The sequence below is a fragment of the Leguminivora glycinivorella genome, chromosome 9, assembly GCF_023078275.1.
Source record: "Leguminivora glycinivorella isolate SPB_JAAS2020 chromosome 9, LegGlyc_1.1, whole genome shotgun sequence".
In the NCBI taxonomy this organism is placed as follows: Eukaryota; Metazoa; Arthropoda; class Insecta; order Lepidoptera; family Tortricidae; genus Leguminivora; species Leguminivora glycinivorella.
The window spans coordinates 20,134,699-20,150,509 of NC_062979.1; the positions used below are offsets into that span (position 1 = coordinate 20,134,699).

General features: G+C 36.8%; 1 protein-coding gene across 1 annotated transcript; it reads right to left on the bottom strand.

Moving 5' to 3' along the window:
* Positions 1–12,376: 12,376 nt before the first annotated feature.
* LOC125229881 lies at positions 12,377–14,798 on the bottom strand. Its single transcript, XM_048134818.1, has 2 exons — positions 13,101–14,798; positions 12,377–12,391 (listed from the first exon to the last, which is right to left on the bottom strand). Exons 1-2 carry the CDS (start codon positions 14,796–14,798, stop codon positions 12,377–12,379), a joined length of 1,713 nt encoding a protein of 570 aa, XP_047990775.1.
* Between the last annotated feature and the right edge of the window lie 1,013 nt (positions 14,799–15,811).

Consider the following 15,811-nt stretch of genomic DNA (forward strand, 5'->3'; position numbering starts at 1 on the left):
GTCCATTCTTGCTACAGACGTTGATATGCAAAATTGACCCTTAGGCTTTCCATGCACTTTTTCGGCTGATAGTACCTTTTTACTATGGCTCCAATGCGTAAACCAGCCATGCTTATCCATATAGACCTCACTTACTAAACTTCTCGCTTAATCCATACTAATATTATATAATGGGAAAGTGTGTGTGTCTGTTTGTCCGTCTTTCACGGCAAACGGAGCGACAAATTGACGTGATTTTTTAAATGGAGATAGTTGAAGGGATTGAGAGTGACATAGGATACGTTTTGTCTCTTTCTAACTCCCCACTTCCCTAAAATAGGAGGTGGAACTTTGTATGAAGCATTCCTCAATTTTCAAATTTAACGCGAGCGAAGCCGCGGGCAAAAGCTAGTATTATTATAAGAAATTCCCTCCATTCACACTCAAAAACCCCCCACAATTTACTGCACTTTCACATTTCTGGTTAACCCCACACGTTAGATTACAGTCGACTGCGAAGCTTTCATCGTAAGCAAAACCACAGGCTTGCATTGTTCGCAAAATATTTTTAGCAAAGAGTTATCAATTTGGCCGACCATTTTCGCGGTTAAAAACGAAATTTAGGTAGTGGGAGGCCAATTTTGGATATGGGATTTCATTTAAACTGGTTTAAACATTGTTTTGATACGGCATTGAGTCAACTCAATGATGGAGTACTTACACTAATTTGGTGAGTTACTAATATTTGTAATACTCGAGTTTTTAAGTCCCACTTTATATATGTATGTATATAAGCACTATTAGTGGTACGATTCATGGTGCAAAACTTTTATAATTATTATAAATGGCCACATTTATCATCAAAACAAAACAAATAAAAACAGAATCAGCCTCAGGTAACAAAACTATATTATTCCGTCCTCTGTTTTAGAATTTCACTGACACGGTGCCACAATACCGCGATTTTATTCTAACGTTTCACGAGATTTAATGGTTGCGGCCATAGAGAATACCTATACTTTTAAAGCTGCGGATTTTTCTCTTTTAATTGCTCGTGGTATCGTACTTTCGTTCTGAATAGTCAACATGCACGTTCGAAAAGTATTGAATGAAAAATGGAATTCTTTTCTGCGGGTTGGTATTGTTTAGTTAGTTAGTTTGATAAAAAATATACATACGACAAGGTATGATGGACTACAGAGAAATATGTATATGTACAGAGAATGGCCTTACTTTAATAATTTTATAGACTTGTAGTGCAGCTCCGAATTCATAAGATATTATTAAGGGAATATAAAAGAGTGGAATTAATAATAAGTATTTGAGTCAATAATATTAAAATATTGCCATGGCCATACGTACATGTTGTAAATGTACATATTAAAATTACACCTTGTATGTCAGTTCCTCCTTAAAGCAATCACTTTTTCTCCCAATTGGTAGGTTTTTGAATATCGACACAGCTTCAATAATAAATGCTACTGTTTACTTTTAACTCCCAATTTTTTCAAATCTTTGCAACTTCAAACTGGACAACAAACCAAACAAAACCATTGTATCCATAGTTCTCGAAACCAAAACCTTACACATGCAAACAAAGAATTCAAAAGTAGACGTTCTCGTAACCATTAAACATAATGCAGATCAGATAAGTGGCACACAATAGTGGGGCATAAAGACATCATATCGTTCTGTGACGATAAATTCGGGAAAGGGCGGTTTAATATGAGATCACACAAAAGGTTGAGGTTTAGGACGAGCCGTAGAGAACCTCCGGTAGATTCTGCATTATGAATCTTGGAATAACTTGAAGAATTGCTCTCATTAAGATGAACGCTTCACAAATTTTAACTATCCTGCATCCTGTTTGCTAGCGATGGAAATAACGTATCACGTATCAACAAATTATTATATTTTAGATGCTGTAACATCTTACATTTTTTTAAATTTCCAGTGATGTAATTGTCTAGGAGGGTTTCCTTCGTATTTTTTCCGAAAACGTTCGTATTTGTCATACTAGTTCAGTCAATGTCAGTACATCTTGTATGAGACTGACTGAAATAGTATGACACGTTCGTACGTTTCCGTAACAATACGAAGGCAAATCTTTTCGCATTACATCAGTCTGTACCCTGACCATTTGTGTGCCACGAACGCAATAGTACTCTAAACTTGCATCTGTGCTTTAAAACTACGACGTTCATAAAAATGCTTCATCTACAAAGATATAAAAGTGATCCATGGGCGGAGCCCAAAGTTTTTTGAGCGAATTTGGGCTATTCGTGGTTCCCTTTTGTGCAATGTTCCGGGAACAAGAGGAGTGATCAAAACAGAATGGATTTATTAAATTTCTCGTTTTGTGATATTGTGGAAACGGGTTTCATATTTTTTGGAAGAGAAGGGTTTGCGTGGATGGTTATAGATGAGATTTTATATCTTACGTTTTATCCCTTAGAAATGTTTTGTAACGTCAATATTGCCGATAGATGATTGTCAATTGTTTTATTTATATGAATAAGAATAAATATTATAGGTAATCCAAGATAAGTAATGCCAATGCAGACGTTATTTTAATCGTCAAATTTGGATGAAATGATGACGTTCACTTAACCCTGCAGAGGCTAGGCTATTAAAATCTTTGCAGACTTATCGCTGGACTCTATTTGAGAGAAACAATTAAGTAGTTATGATTATTTTCTTTTCTTATTTATTAACACCCATTTTTGGCATTCAATTCATTGTTAGCACATTTAAAAATCATGAATTCCATATTCGTTCTCCATAATTTATCTCGTTAATGTTCCTGAGAACTGTTCAAAAATTTGAGAAAACACAAAACTCTGTTTGACATTCGGTGACGCCACAAAAAACGTCATAGACGACCATATAGAGCCATATTCACTAAAATATTGTGACGGCGTCCCGCTGAGGTTTATTTGCCAAATGTGGGTACGTTATCAAGATGTGCTGTACAACTTTGCTTCTAAATTCAAAATGTATTAATTTCCTTTGATATTCTTGGCACTTACGCTCTTTTGCTGATGGGTGTCGGGCAGCTGACGTTGATGTCCAATCTATGAAATGTGCACTTGGTTTGACAGCTTTAAATGTAGTAGCTGTTATTTATTAGTTGCGATTACAGGGGGCTTTTAAAATTATTGCTGTATTCATTTTACGTAGAATAAAAACATTTAATTCATATACCTATTGTAAAGTCGTTCACATTTTTTTCACACTAGAATTTTAATCCTAAAAATGTTTTATCACAATTGCGAAAATGCTAAAAACAGACCAACAAGTATGGTATAATTTCTCGAAATAATAAAATAAAAATTGCTATTCTTTGAAATGGCAATATTGTTGACATTATTTGCCGTAGACATGAAGCCAGTTTAACAATAAACAACTTCCACTTTTTATGTTGGCGGTACAATCACCGGCATAAATAAGTGATGATTTTTGTACCTTGTCACTTTAACGTCGTGTTTGAAATTGATTAAATGCGATAAGGTACAGAAATCATCACTTATTTATGCTGGTGACTGTATAAGCAATTTTAGTAATCTTGATCTCCGAGTCTTAAAAACATTTACAATTCTTCATACAAATTAAATACACAGAATCTCATCATTAAACTAGCACGCAAAGAAAGTCGCTCGGCTACCGACCGAGATAAAATCGCATCTCCTGATTAATTTGATGCACCAAACATCACGTACTTTTCATCTAAACCCTTAACGCATTCTGTTATCTCTAGTTATTATCCGAAGTGTTAAGTTCTGGCTAGAGACGCGACGTGTAAGAATTCCTGTGTTCCTTAGTGAATGTTGTTTCGTAAGCATAACGTAGCTAGCTGTCCCTATCGCTCTTCAGTGGTGCGACAGAGACAGACTGCGTTTCGATCGCTACGTAGCGTCAACGGTTGTCACTTCGGTTAGAGTCGGGTTCGCGATGTTGAGATAAAAACCTTATTGATTGCAGCTGTCCCTTTGCACGCGATCTAGACAAATGAAATGAGAAACTTGATCGCTTGGGTGGTTTAGAATAACTGAGGATGTGGTTGTAGGAATATTAATTGTTTTACCGCTTACATGTTATAAAGTTTACATATATTCTTACGGGGACAGTGGTTTCACAAAGATTTGAAACTAAAAACCTTTGCATACTACCTTAATGACTAAACAAAGTAATGAAATAAATTGAGAACAAAATATTAGAATTAAGGTTTGGTCACATGAAATAATCGTACTGATCTCATCCACTGACATCTATGTGCACAATTGCACATTGGGTATCAGCATTTTCATCTAAACCGAATCTATCGAAGAGCGAATTTAATTGTCGACTACTGGCGTATTTTGGATCGGCTAGACTTAACTAGCCGATCCAAAGTCTCCCTACGTGGCAACATTTCACTTAGCCCGCTAAGCCCGCCAATCGACAAATTCACAGTAACCTTTGAATTTATTAATCCATACTATTGAACTCTTTCATTGCGACACGTAACCACTAGTTTTTAAAACCCAATAATACATTTTAATAAAACTACCATTATATCCACAACACTGCACTCCCAAAATCACATTCAACATGCTTCCTCCACTTTAAAACTAAAAAACTACAACCCTCAACCGAACAAGAAGCTCGCATACTCGAGTGTCGTGAAAAAAAGCCAGGTGCCCGAATCTCATTGTTCCAGCCGAGATTAATAAATCTTTAGAAAGGCATATATCTTCGGATCTCGCGGGCCTTTGGGATATTGCGAGCCCATTCAGATGCCACAGAGGCCAAACAGACCTTTTGTTATGACAAAGGTGTCGCGAAAGAAGGGGCCTATCGGCGATGCCTTATCTGATGCAGTCCCCTTTCGAGCTCTCTATAGGACAGAAGGCGTCTAATTCGCAAGCCGCAAGTTAAAATGTTGCGAGACATTCTTTGCATCTGTTGGGTTTAATGGAATAGGGGTTGGATTCTGGCTGGCTTGTATCAAATGAGACTTGTTTCATTGATCTGCTGTCCACCAGATATAATATTTATAGAAAAAAAATCACAACATCAGGGGCCCATTTCTCAAAACTGAAAACTACAAGTTAAAGCGGAAGTCTCTTTCTAACTTATCATATTACACTTTGACAACCACTTGTAAATTGTAACTTGTAGCTTCGAGAAATGGGCCCCAGGTGGTTTTTTTTTTCTGATAAACGGACACTATTCTCACCTAGTACATTTTCTTGCACTTTATTATATGTACAATCATTAGGTGCATTAACATCTCCTATTCGCTACAGATAATTACTTTACCTATAAAGTATATCAAAAAGAAATGAAATCAAAATTTCACACCACACTTTTGCGCAACAAAATAGTTTGAAAACACGTTTCAGTTACAATGAATGCCCTAACACGGCGCCGTTTCGCACAAAAGAGGACCATTAACTTGTTGTTTGATAACAATATCACACGGTTTTTATTACAACATTCCATTTCTGTACCAATTTTGAAAGCGTTAGGACTTTTTTTATAAAAGTACATGGTCACGCCATTTTAAGGGCCACCATGGCAGTAAGTACATTATTTATATGCAATTCTAACAACTTTATATGACAGAATGCCAAATTCCACAAAACAGTTTATTCATCTTTTTAAATGTTTATTGCATAAACGAAAATAAAAATGTCTCAATCATCTGTTTAGTCCGAAGTTTACATTTTTTTACAATATCGTTAATAATATTAGAAGAGAGATTTATCAGGATACCAAATGCTATCAAACCTCAATAAAACACACGTCCTGTCATACATAATCTTCAATGCTTTTAAGAGTTTGATATTATATTTAATAATGTACTTCTTAATAGTGAGACATATGAAATATTAGGGTATATATATACGAAAAATGGTTAAATCAGTTAGTCGATGATAAATATCGTAGCTTTCAATGATGACCCAAATGATATTATAAATATGAAACAGATAAGTTATCAATTCCAAACATACGAGAATGGAAAATAATCCCAAAAATATCTCCAAACGTAATTTAAGCAAACAGCAAACACTTAAAGAATTAATGGGAACTGTCACACAAACGGTTATTCGATAAGGCAATAATTTCGCGTCACTTTCACAGAAACTTAATAAAAAGAAACAGCTATAATGATTTATTAGCTCCGTTCGCAAGATCAAACGAATTAACCTCAGCCGTTTCATAAAAATGTGTTTTTAATACGGGACGGAAAACGCCTGTCACTCAATCACATAAAACGCTGTTTAAAAACACTTGTTGAAGTCAAGAGCTAAACAAATCATTTTGTTTATAATTCTTCAAAACATAGTTTCGTTTGTTTTGGATTAGCGTATTTTCATCACTCTTATAAATGTGATTTAGCAGTTTCAAAATTTTTACGTAACACATGTAAGTTTCCATGGCAAAACTATACGAACGCCATGTGATAAAATTAATAGAATAATACATTTGCTTTTTACAACTTCTACCTCATAAATATTTCAATGTTATCATATTTTCCAAAAATGCCACGTAAATTCGTTCAAAGCCTCGCCGATATGACATAATGAAGTTAAACACCACTTTATAGTCTCATTATGTCCGATGCATGGTACTTCATTAAAACATCATTAATCGTATCAAAATGCGCTTTTATTCACAGTTAAACATGACTCGAGTTACCATAAAGAACACAAACGCATCGTTTGATGCCACACGTGAGCTTATAGCGGTTTTCTAACCTATGTATCTATCTCAAACGCTACATGCGATTAAACTACAGCTAAAGTTCTGATACGGGTATAGCTAATTTAGGTAGCATTGTGCCCCTCCATCAAGATGCGTTTGAATAAGATTATCAAGAGAGTAAAACCCGTTGGGAGTCATTGGTCATAAATCATAGCTCATAAAACGCGACTGACAATAACCTCTCTCCCAATACGCTTCCTAGACGAAAAAATCGCTCAATGAAAAACAAACTTTATTACAAACCATCAAATCTTGAATGGAGGAAGCAGTCGGTGATGAGTTCAGAGAGGAGTGTCGTTAAAATGACAAGCGAACTTAATACTCCGTTTGATCGGACCAATTGTTGGTATTGTGTTTTCTGACTATTTTTATAGACAGCAAAAAGTCGGTGGGATATGAGCTTCGGGTAAGAGGGTTCCTTGAGAGGGAGCTAAAATACTTTGACAATAAACTTGTACTTATGCGTTACTTGCTTCCTCTGTTCAACTTGTGAACGAACTTAAAAAACCAAGTTTGTGTGACTTTTTAAATTCTTAACCCGGTACTATTATTGAATTATTATTGGATGGCTTATCAAATTATGATGTTTAATAAATTCCTAATTTTATATTCACATTTCCTTATATTCACACGTATTTAAAATTACCCCCTTATTCATGAAAAAATTACGTCCCTTTCTCACAAGTACATAAGTCAACATTATAGAAAGGGACAGTACACAGTACATATCAGAATTATTTAAAATATCTACAGAGCATGTGACTACTTGTTTGTAAAAGCTTTTCGTTGTTACACGGAACCCTACACCACGAATCGTTGTTAATAAGCATAGCGTATTGTTAGTACACCTTATCTTCTCCAACTCTAAAAGAGCGTAAACGCCTTAAAACGTCTTAGTCTCTTACGTCATTTAAATCTAAAGATATTTGGAATGTAGGGTTGGAGGACAGGCATCAATCACAGGCTTGTCTCGTCATTTTCGGCTAATCTAAAGATTTAATACACAATGTCATTCGATTGTTGATGAATGGTCACAATGACTTGGTTGTGTTTACATTGATATCTATTTATATACGTGTGCTGTCAAAATAATGACGAAAAATTCTGCTTTCTGGTGTTATCCAGAGTATCTCAAATAGGGGCCTGAAAATGCGGCGAAATGGTTCCAGTAAAGGATGGTACGGCAGTGTTTGCTTCGCGCTCGACTTGGCGGGGGCACGGCAGTATATATTTTGTATTTAGAAAATAATATGAAGAAGAAGGAAGGTCGCATAGATAATAATTATGATGCACAATAAATCAATAAAGGCAAAGAAATTTCTTTCCGTGATTTTCGTTGAATTAAATTATTGTATTGTAATGTAAATTGTAAACTTGTAGTTTGAGAAATGGGCCCTTGGTATATTGAAGATTATATTTATTCCCCATAAAAATATTCTTCCCAAAGAACGCAAACATAGACCAATAAAGATGCAACGGTAGCAAACTAGCTATGCAGTTATAATTGCCTACTTATTACAACTTGTATAGCTCGGCAAGCAATAATCTTCACGATCCATATAAAACTGATGTAATTATTGCCAAGTGCTTTTCATCGCGTGATGTAATAATGTTACTCAAACATATTATTGTCTATTTCAATAACACTAATCATTAACACTAAAGTTATATCTTAAAATTCAATAACACTAAGTCTCTAACACTAAAAAAATTTTGTCTAATTTAGTAACACTAGTCACAATCTTAACAACACTAAAAATGTGAGTGGTTTGCAAAGTAAACTAGTGAACATTACCTACCTATGTTTGTAGGAACTATCATTTCTTGGAATGTATACTAGACAGTCAAATAAAAGCATCAGGTAGCACAAAAAAAATCAACATTTTTAACCCGCACGTAACAGACAAGCGTAGAATCATTTGTTCCAAAACCACACCCGACTTTTTCACATGATCGATCTGTCACACGAGACCCTAGTCTTATAAAAATAGTATAAAAAGGTTATCCTCCCCTGCCATTGTGCGGGAGGCACAGATTAGTCGTTGTAGCTAAAGGATAGCATCTTAACGACGTTCGTAGGTACGCAACCGTGGGTCCATTCTTCATATCGAGATTTTTTGATAAGAATACAGGAGTCATCTATAAAAGTAGCTTACGCTTATGGGTCATTGTCATAGAGCTTATAGGGCGATCACTTATAAATTCGCCGATATCGGAGAGGTTTATTATACCCATAACTCTAGCTTTAAAGTGTGTGACATACGAGTATCATATGTCGCTTGTCATAGTTTTAAAGTCGTATGTTTGAGTTTAAAATAATATGGAGAGGGAATGATCGATTTTAATAGCTGGGGTATTAATTATTTATAATTACAGTTACGCCGTATATCCATTTTTTAGGGTTCCGTAGTCAACTAGGAACCCTTATAGTTTCGCCATGTCTGTCTGTCCGTCCGTCCGTCCGTCCGTCCGTCCGTCCGTCCGTCCGCGGATAATCTCAGTAACCGTTAGCACTAGAAAGCTGAAATTTAGTACCAATATGTATATTAATCACGCCAACAAAGTGCAAAAATAAAAAATGGAAAAAAATGTTTTATTAGGGTACCCCCCCTACATGTAAAGTTGGGGCTGATATATTTTTTCATTTCAACCCCAACGTGTGATATATTGTTGGATAGGTATTTAAAAATGATTAGATAATTTTTTGATAATATTTATATTTTCGGAAATAATCGCTCCTAAAAGAAAAAAAAGTGCGTCCCCCCCCCTCTAACTTTTGAACCATAAGTTTAATAGTTATTTGTTATACAAGGGGGCAAAGTTGTATTTTAACGCCGAGTGTGGAATTGAAAAACGAGCAAGTGAAAGGATTCTATAGTCGAACCACGAGCGAAGCGAGTGGTTCGAGAATAGAATCCTGAACTTGCGAGTTTTTTAACACACGAGAAGTAAAATACATTTGCACCCGAGTGTAACACAAAACTTTTCCCCTCACTATAGCGAGGAAACTACAACGCAAAAAATGCGTTTATCATTGCTTCCAGTAGTTCGACAGGTGGTAAATCATCTTTATTACTAGATTCACCTACTTTTATCAACTTTAAAGCAGTTAATTTGACTTTATTCAAGGTCAAATTACTTTACCCACTAGTGGATAAAATGCGTTTTTACCCGCTGGTATTAAAAAACACGTGTTTCCAAGCTAGTGAGGGGAAAAAAATATGAAAAAAATCACAAAAGTAGAACTTTATAAAGACTTTCTAGGAAAATTGTTTTGAACTTGATAGGTTCAGTAGTTTTTGAGAAAAATACGGAAAACTACGGAACCCTACACTGAGCGTGGCCCGACACGCTCTTGGCCGGTTTTTTTAGACACTGGCACAGTCCGTTGGCAATATTAAGATAATAATTTAATTTATTTATTAATTAAGATAATAATATCCGGTGTCTTGTAAGTTCTTAAAATTCAATAGATAAGTTTTTTATTCCACAATACTACTGACTTGTGTCACTCGTGTCAAACTAATTATTTAAAGAATTTACTTATTTATCATTAAAAATTCTGTAGCCATAACTACTTCAAAGCTTTTAATTTATATTTCATCCTTTGCTAAGCCAAAACTAAATAATATATTTGGGGCTGCGGAATAACTTACCGAATATTTAGGTCACTGGTTTGCTCCTTGGCGAGTGTTCTCACTGACTTTGGGTTTAGTTGGTTGAATTTAGATATTAATTTTAGGATCCTTTTAATTATATATGATTAACACAATCTTCGCAACACATGAATTTCGAGTTTTTCTTTCGTGACACTGACGTTACTGTCACCTTTTTCTTTATTTCAACTCCTTGTTGACAACACCCGACGAGGAGGCCATAATAGGTTTTTAACAAGAAGTTTTGAATTGAGGCGCAAACATTCCCCCGGCCTTGAAAGAAGTAGCTTTCAAAAGTTATTAAAATAAATAATTACGTAATAGCATCCTCATTGCTCAAAGAAATTAAAATAACATAAACAATTTAGGCCTAATACATAACCTAAGATTAATAACTAATATAATATATAATTACTGAGAAGGCAAAGGACATAATTTGACTAAAGGCCTTTTTAGTATGCCAGATTTTGTTTTAACCAAAGCAACTCTGGCAATACCATCCCTGCCTGGAATGAGCTGAGTTATAAGACCTAACGGCCATTGTAGAGGCCTGACATTTTCTTGAAGAATGATTACAACTGTTCCTTCCTTAACAGGCTTAGAAGGAGTATTCCATTTTTGTCTGGTTTGAAGCGTGTGCAAATACTCATCGCGCCACCTCTTCCAAAATGATTGCGTTAAGCGATCTAATAATTGATATCTTTGTAAGAGATGATCAGAGGTTACCTCCGCAATTGACGCAGCTGGGAGATAATTTAAAGGAGTAACATGAAGAAAATGAGCCGGTGTCAAAGCAGAAGGTTCCGCGGGATCAGAACTTAACACGGATAGTGGCCTAGAATTTAACAAAGCCTCAATTTGACTAAGAACTGTCATTAATTCTTCAAATGATAATATTTGTTTACCTATAGTGCGAAACAAGTGGGATTTGACAAATTTGATATTACTTTCCCAACAGCCTCCAAAATGTGGAGCGCTGGGAGGGATAAACCGCCAAATTATTTGATTGGCAGCTAGTTCATTTTCCCAAGCTTCACGGTACTCATTTCCCAGAAAATCATGAAGCTCTTGCATATATGTGTTGGCTTCCTGGAAATTGGTTCCGTTATCACTGTACATATATTTTACAGGACCGCGTCTGGATAAAAAGCGCTTAAATGCCGACATAAAACTTGCTGTACTTAAGTCAGTTGCAAGTTCTAAATGAATGGCTCGCGTCGTGAGACACGTGAAAAGGCATAAATAGACCTTTTGACTCTTCACACCTCTACGTCGGACAGGTGTACAATACAAAGGACCCGCGTAATCACAGCCAGTATGTATAAAGGCCTTTTCAACTTGATTTACCCTGCATGCTGGTAAATCTGCCATCATTGGGCAGTTAGCCCTTGGCTTGATTCGGAAGCAATAATTGCATAAGTGAATCCGATGACGAATAATACATCTAGCTGCTATAATCCAGAACCGATGTCGCAGAATAGATATAAGAGCTTCAGGTCCTGCATGTAAATGGCGTCGATGATAATAATCGACCAGTAAGTTAATGATGTGATCACGACGTGGCAATAACAAAGGATGTTTATAATCGTAATCTTCATTAGAGTTACTGAGACGCCCTCCAACACGTAGGATTCCATCTTCAATAAACGGCTTCAGGCTTGTAAAGGCCTTTACAAACCCCTTCTTCAAGGTCGAATCTAATATATGTCTACTAAAATAAACTCTTTGTAGAGCTCGCACTATTTCCAATTCGGCTGCTATTAAGTCATCAGCATTAATAGGACCTATAGATATTTTTTTAATGAATTTCAAGATATAGGCAACTGTGCGTACATATTTAATCCATGAAGAGAATCGTTTAGACAATTCATAAATTATGTTATTTTTCGAACTATCACATGTCAGTGTCACTAAGGAAACCGTTTTTTCTTCAGGAACATTGACTTCATCTGGAATAAACGGCTGAACAGGCCATTCCTTTTTCGGAAACTTCATCCACGGAGGGCCTGAAAGCCATAGAGGATGATTTACTAGTTGAGATGGAGTTAAACCTCTGGACAGACAGTCGCTAGGATTCTCCGTTCCCTTAATATGGTAGAAATGATTACTTGACAAATTCTCTTGGATCTTGGTAACACGGTTTGCCACAAAGGTTTGCCATCGATGAGGCGACGAATGAATCCAACAGAGTGTTACTGTTGAATCGGAAAAGGCTAACACAGAGTCAATATTGAATCTGGTCGAGTATGTGTCAACCACCCTTTTTATTAGTTGTGACAGCAGCAGCGCTGCGCATAATTCCAGTCTTGCTAGGCTTATAACCTTTACAGGTGAAATTTTAGATTTAGCGCAAATTAAATTAATAACTCCTCTGTCGTTATTAGGCAAGCTGACATAGGCATAAACCACTCCACCATAAGCCTTTTCACTAGCATCTGAAAACCCGACGATAGTTAATGAACAGCTTTCAATAACACCTATATGTCTGGGAATGCTAATGTGAGATAACAGCGGTAGTTCGCTCTGGAACAGTTGCCATTGGCGTACAATATGATCAGGTGGCAATTCATCCCAATCGATTTTCAAAAGCCATAACTCCTTTATTAGAAGCTTAGCGTACACGATGACAGGAGCCACCAAGCCTAGAACATCAAATAGTCGAGCTACCGATGATAAAATGTTCCTTTTACTACACGGTCGGTCATCGGAACTAACCTGGAATTTGAATACGTCTTCACCAGGATACCAACGTAGACCCAAAATCTTCAACGTTGTATCATCGTCGAAGGTGACACTTTTCGACAAATGTAGCTCTGTTGGTATTTCTTTCAGAACAGCTTCAGAATTTGACGACCACTTTGCTAGTTGGAATCCACCCTTTAAGAATAAATCCAGCAGCTCTTTAGTCGCTTGTACAGCTTGGTGTTCATCAATAACTGAACTGGCTACATCATCCATATAAACATCACGAGATGCAATTTCTTTTGCGAGTGGGTATTTGTCGCCTTCATCATCTACTAACTGTTTGACAGTTCGCAGCGCTAGAAAGGGACTGCTGCGTAGGCCGAAAGCTACCCTATTATATTGAAATATTCTTATAGTTTCTTCAGGATTAAACCTATAAAGTATACGCTGATAAGGACGATCCTCCCCCCGTACGTCAATACACAGATACATTTGACGTACATCAGACGTAATAGCTATAGCAAACAATCTTAGGTTTAGTAGAATGCAAAACAAGTCAGCTTGAAGACTTGGTCCTGCGTGAAGAATGTCATTTAATGATAAACCGCTTGTGGTCTGTGCACTAGCGTCCAGCACCACTCGAACCTTTGTAATAGTTCTGTCATTTTTGACAATTGCGTGGTGGGGTATATGATAAGCAGCATTAGACTTATCATTTGGAACTTCAGATAAATATTTTTTATCAATGTGTTCACGAATAACTTCATCGTAAGCGGGTTTTAATTCTGGTACTGCGCGGAATTTTCTTTCAAGTGCCAAAAACCGGCGTTCGGCTGTCTTGTAAGAATCTCCTAAATTGCTTGGTTCCAATTTAAATGGGAGTGCTACTTCGTAACGTCCATCTTCTAAACGCTTGACTGTATTGTTGAATATATCTTCAGCCTTTTTCTCGTCAGCATTATAAATCATGCCTCCATCTAAATCTTCAATTTCCCAGAATTTTTGCATTAGATTTCCCACATCAACTGAAGTAAAATATCCTGCTGCTGAGTAGGAAGTGTTTACTGCGGGAGCATCGCCTAATATGATGTACCCCAGTGTAGTTTCCAAGGCGTCAGGAAAACCAGGTTTGTTTTCAATCTTCTCTGACATTAACAATTTGGTGAATAACTTGACACCAAGAAGTACGTCAATTTCACCTGGAATCGCCCAGGAGTCATCTGCAAGATGTAAATTATCAAACAGATCAGTTGTAGATTGATCAATATGACAGGTAGGTAAATCAGGCGTGATCTCGTCTAAAACAAGCGCTTCGATAGTATATTGACGATTAGGATCATATCTTGACCTAAAGGTTAAGTTGACAGTTCCTCGAATGGGTTGCGTTATTGCTGTTCCACCTAATCCATTTATTGAAGTTACAGGGCTGCTGAGTACATGAAGACCCAAACTCTTGCAACACTTCAAGGTAACGTAATGTTTCTGAGATCCTGGATCCAGCAGACACCTCAAAACCTTGTCCTTGCCGTTACGTCCACTAGCGAGTACCTTAGCAGTGGCGAGAATCTCCGTCAAGGGTGATTTATTCTGTCCCGATGCCGAATGCGTGCATACAGAGGCACTGTTGTCCTTAACTGATGAACTTGTGCTAGCTTCACTATCATCTTTAGATGAGGACTTGGACTCGTTTCTATTCAATGCGGGCTTTGAGTTATCGAAGTGCAACATGGTGTGATGTTTTCCCTTACATTTACGACAGGTTTTGTATGAGGAACATTTTGATGCAGTATGGTGCGTGTTTAGACAATTAGTGCACGCGTGATTTTCCTTAACGAAATTAAATTTTTCGTTAGGCGTGAGTTTCACGAAAGAGTTACAATTATAGAGTTGCGAGTGATCATTACTCTTGCACAAAGCACATGGGTTTTCGTCCTTATGCCCTTGCGTGCTAATATACGCCTGGGGCGTCCGAGGAAGTGGAGCTCGCACGCCGCTAGTGCTGGCAGCGGATACGCTTTCAAGCTTAGTTGGCGCTCGTTGCGATGTCCGATATAAAATCTTTACTTGCTCTCTAACGAAACAAATGAATTCATCATATGTAGGCATCTTAGAAGAATTCCGAATAGACATCTCGAAATTCTTGGTGGTGTCCGAGTCTAATAACTTAAGACCCAGGTGAATGAAAATAAAATCACTTAAGTTTTCGAGCTTGAGTTGTTTTATTGCTGAAATAGTAGCAGCAAACGAATCAATTGTTTTTTCTAAAGTAGATGCCGAAGGACCGTTGACGTTGACAGGCTTCATCGAAAACAGCTGGTTTAAATATGACGTAGCCAATGCGCGTTTGTCATCATATTTCGCGATTAATGCTTCCCATACTGTGTTATAGTTTTCTGCGGCAGGTATTACTCCAGCACAGATCGACTTAGCTTTATCTGTCAGATGACTAAATAAATAGTGAACACGCTCAGAATCCGTAAGGTTTTTATTCTCATGAATAACACGTTTAAATGTTTCATAGAAGAAAGGAAAATTTCGAATATCTCCATCGAAAGACGGAAGATCAATCCTTGGGATTTTAATGGAGTTGTCCTTACAGGAATGGCTCGAATCCCTGGATGTCGGGGTGCTCTGAGAAGGTGCATCAATTTTTCCAATTTGACATTTTATTACGCAGTAGATATCATCAAACGCGTTCATTGCGCTGTAGTTGACGATGTACTCTGGGTTCAACTCCAAGT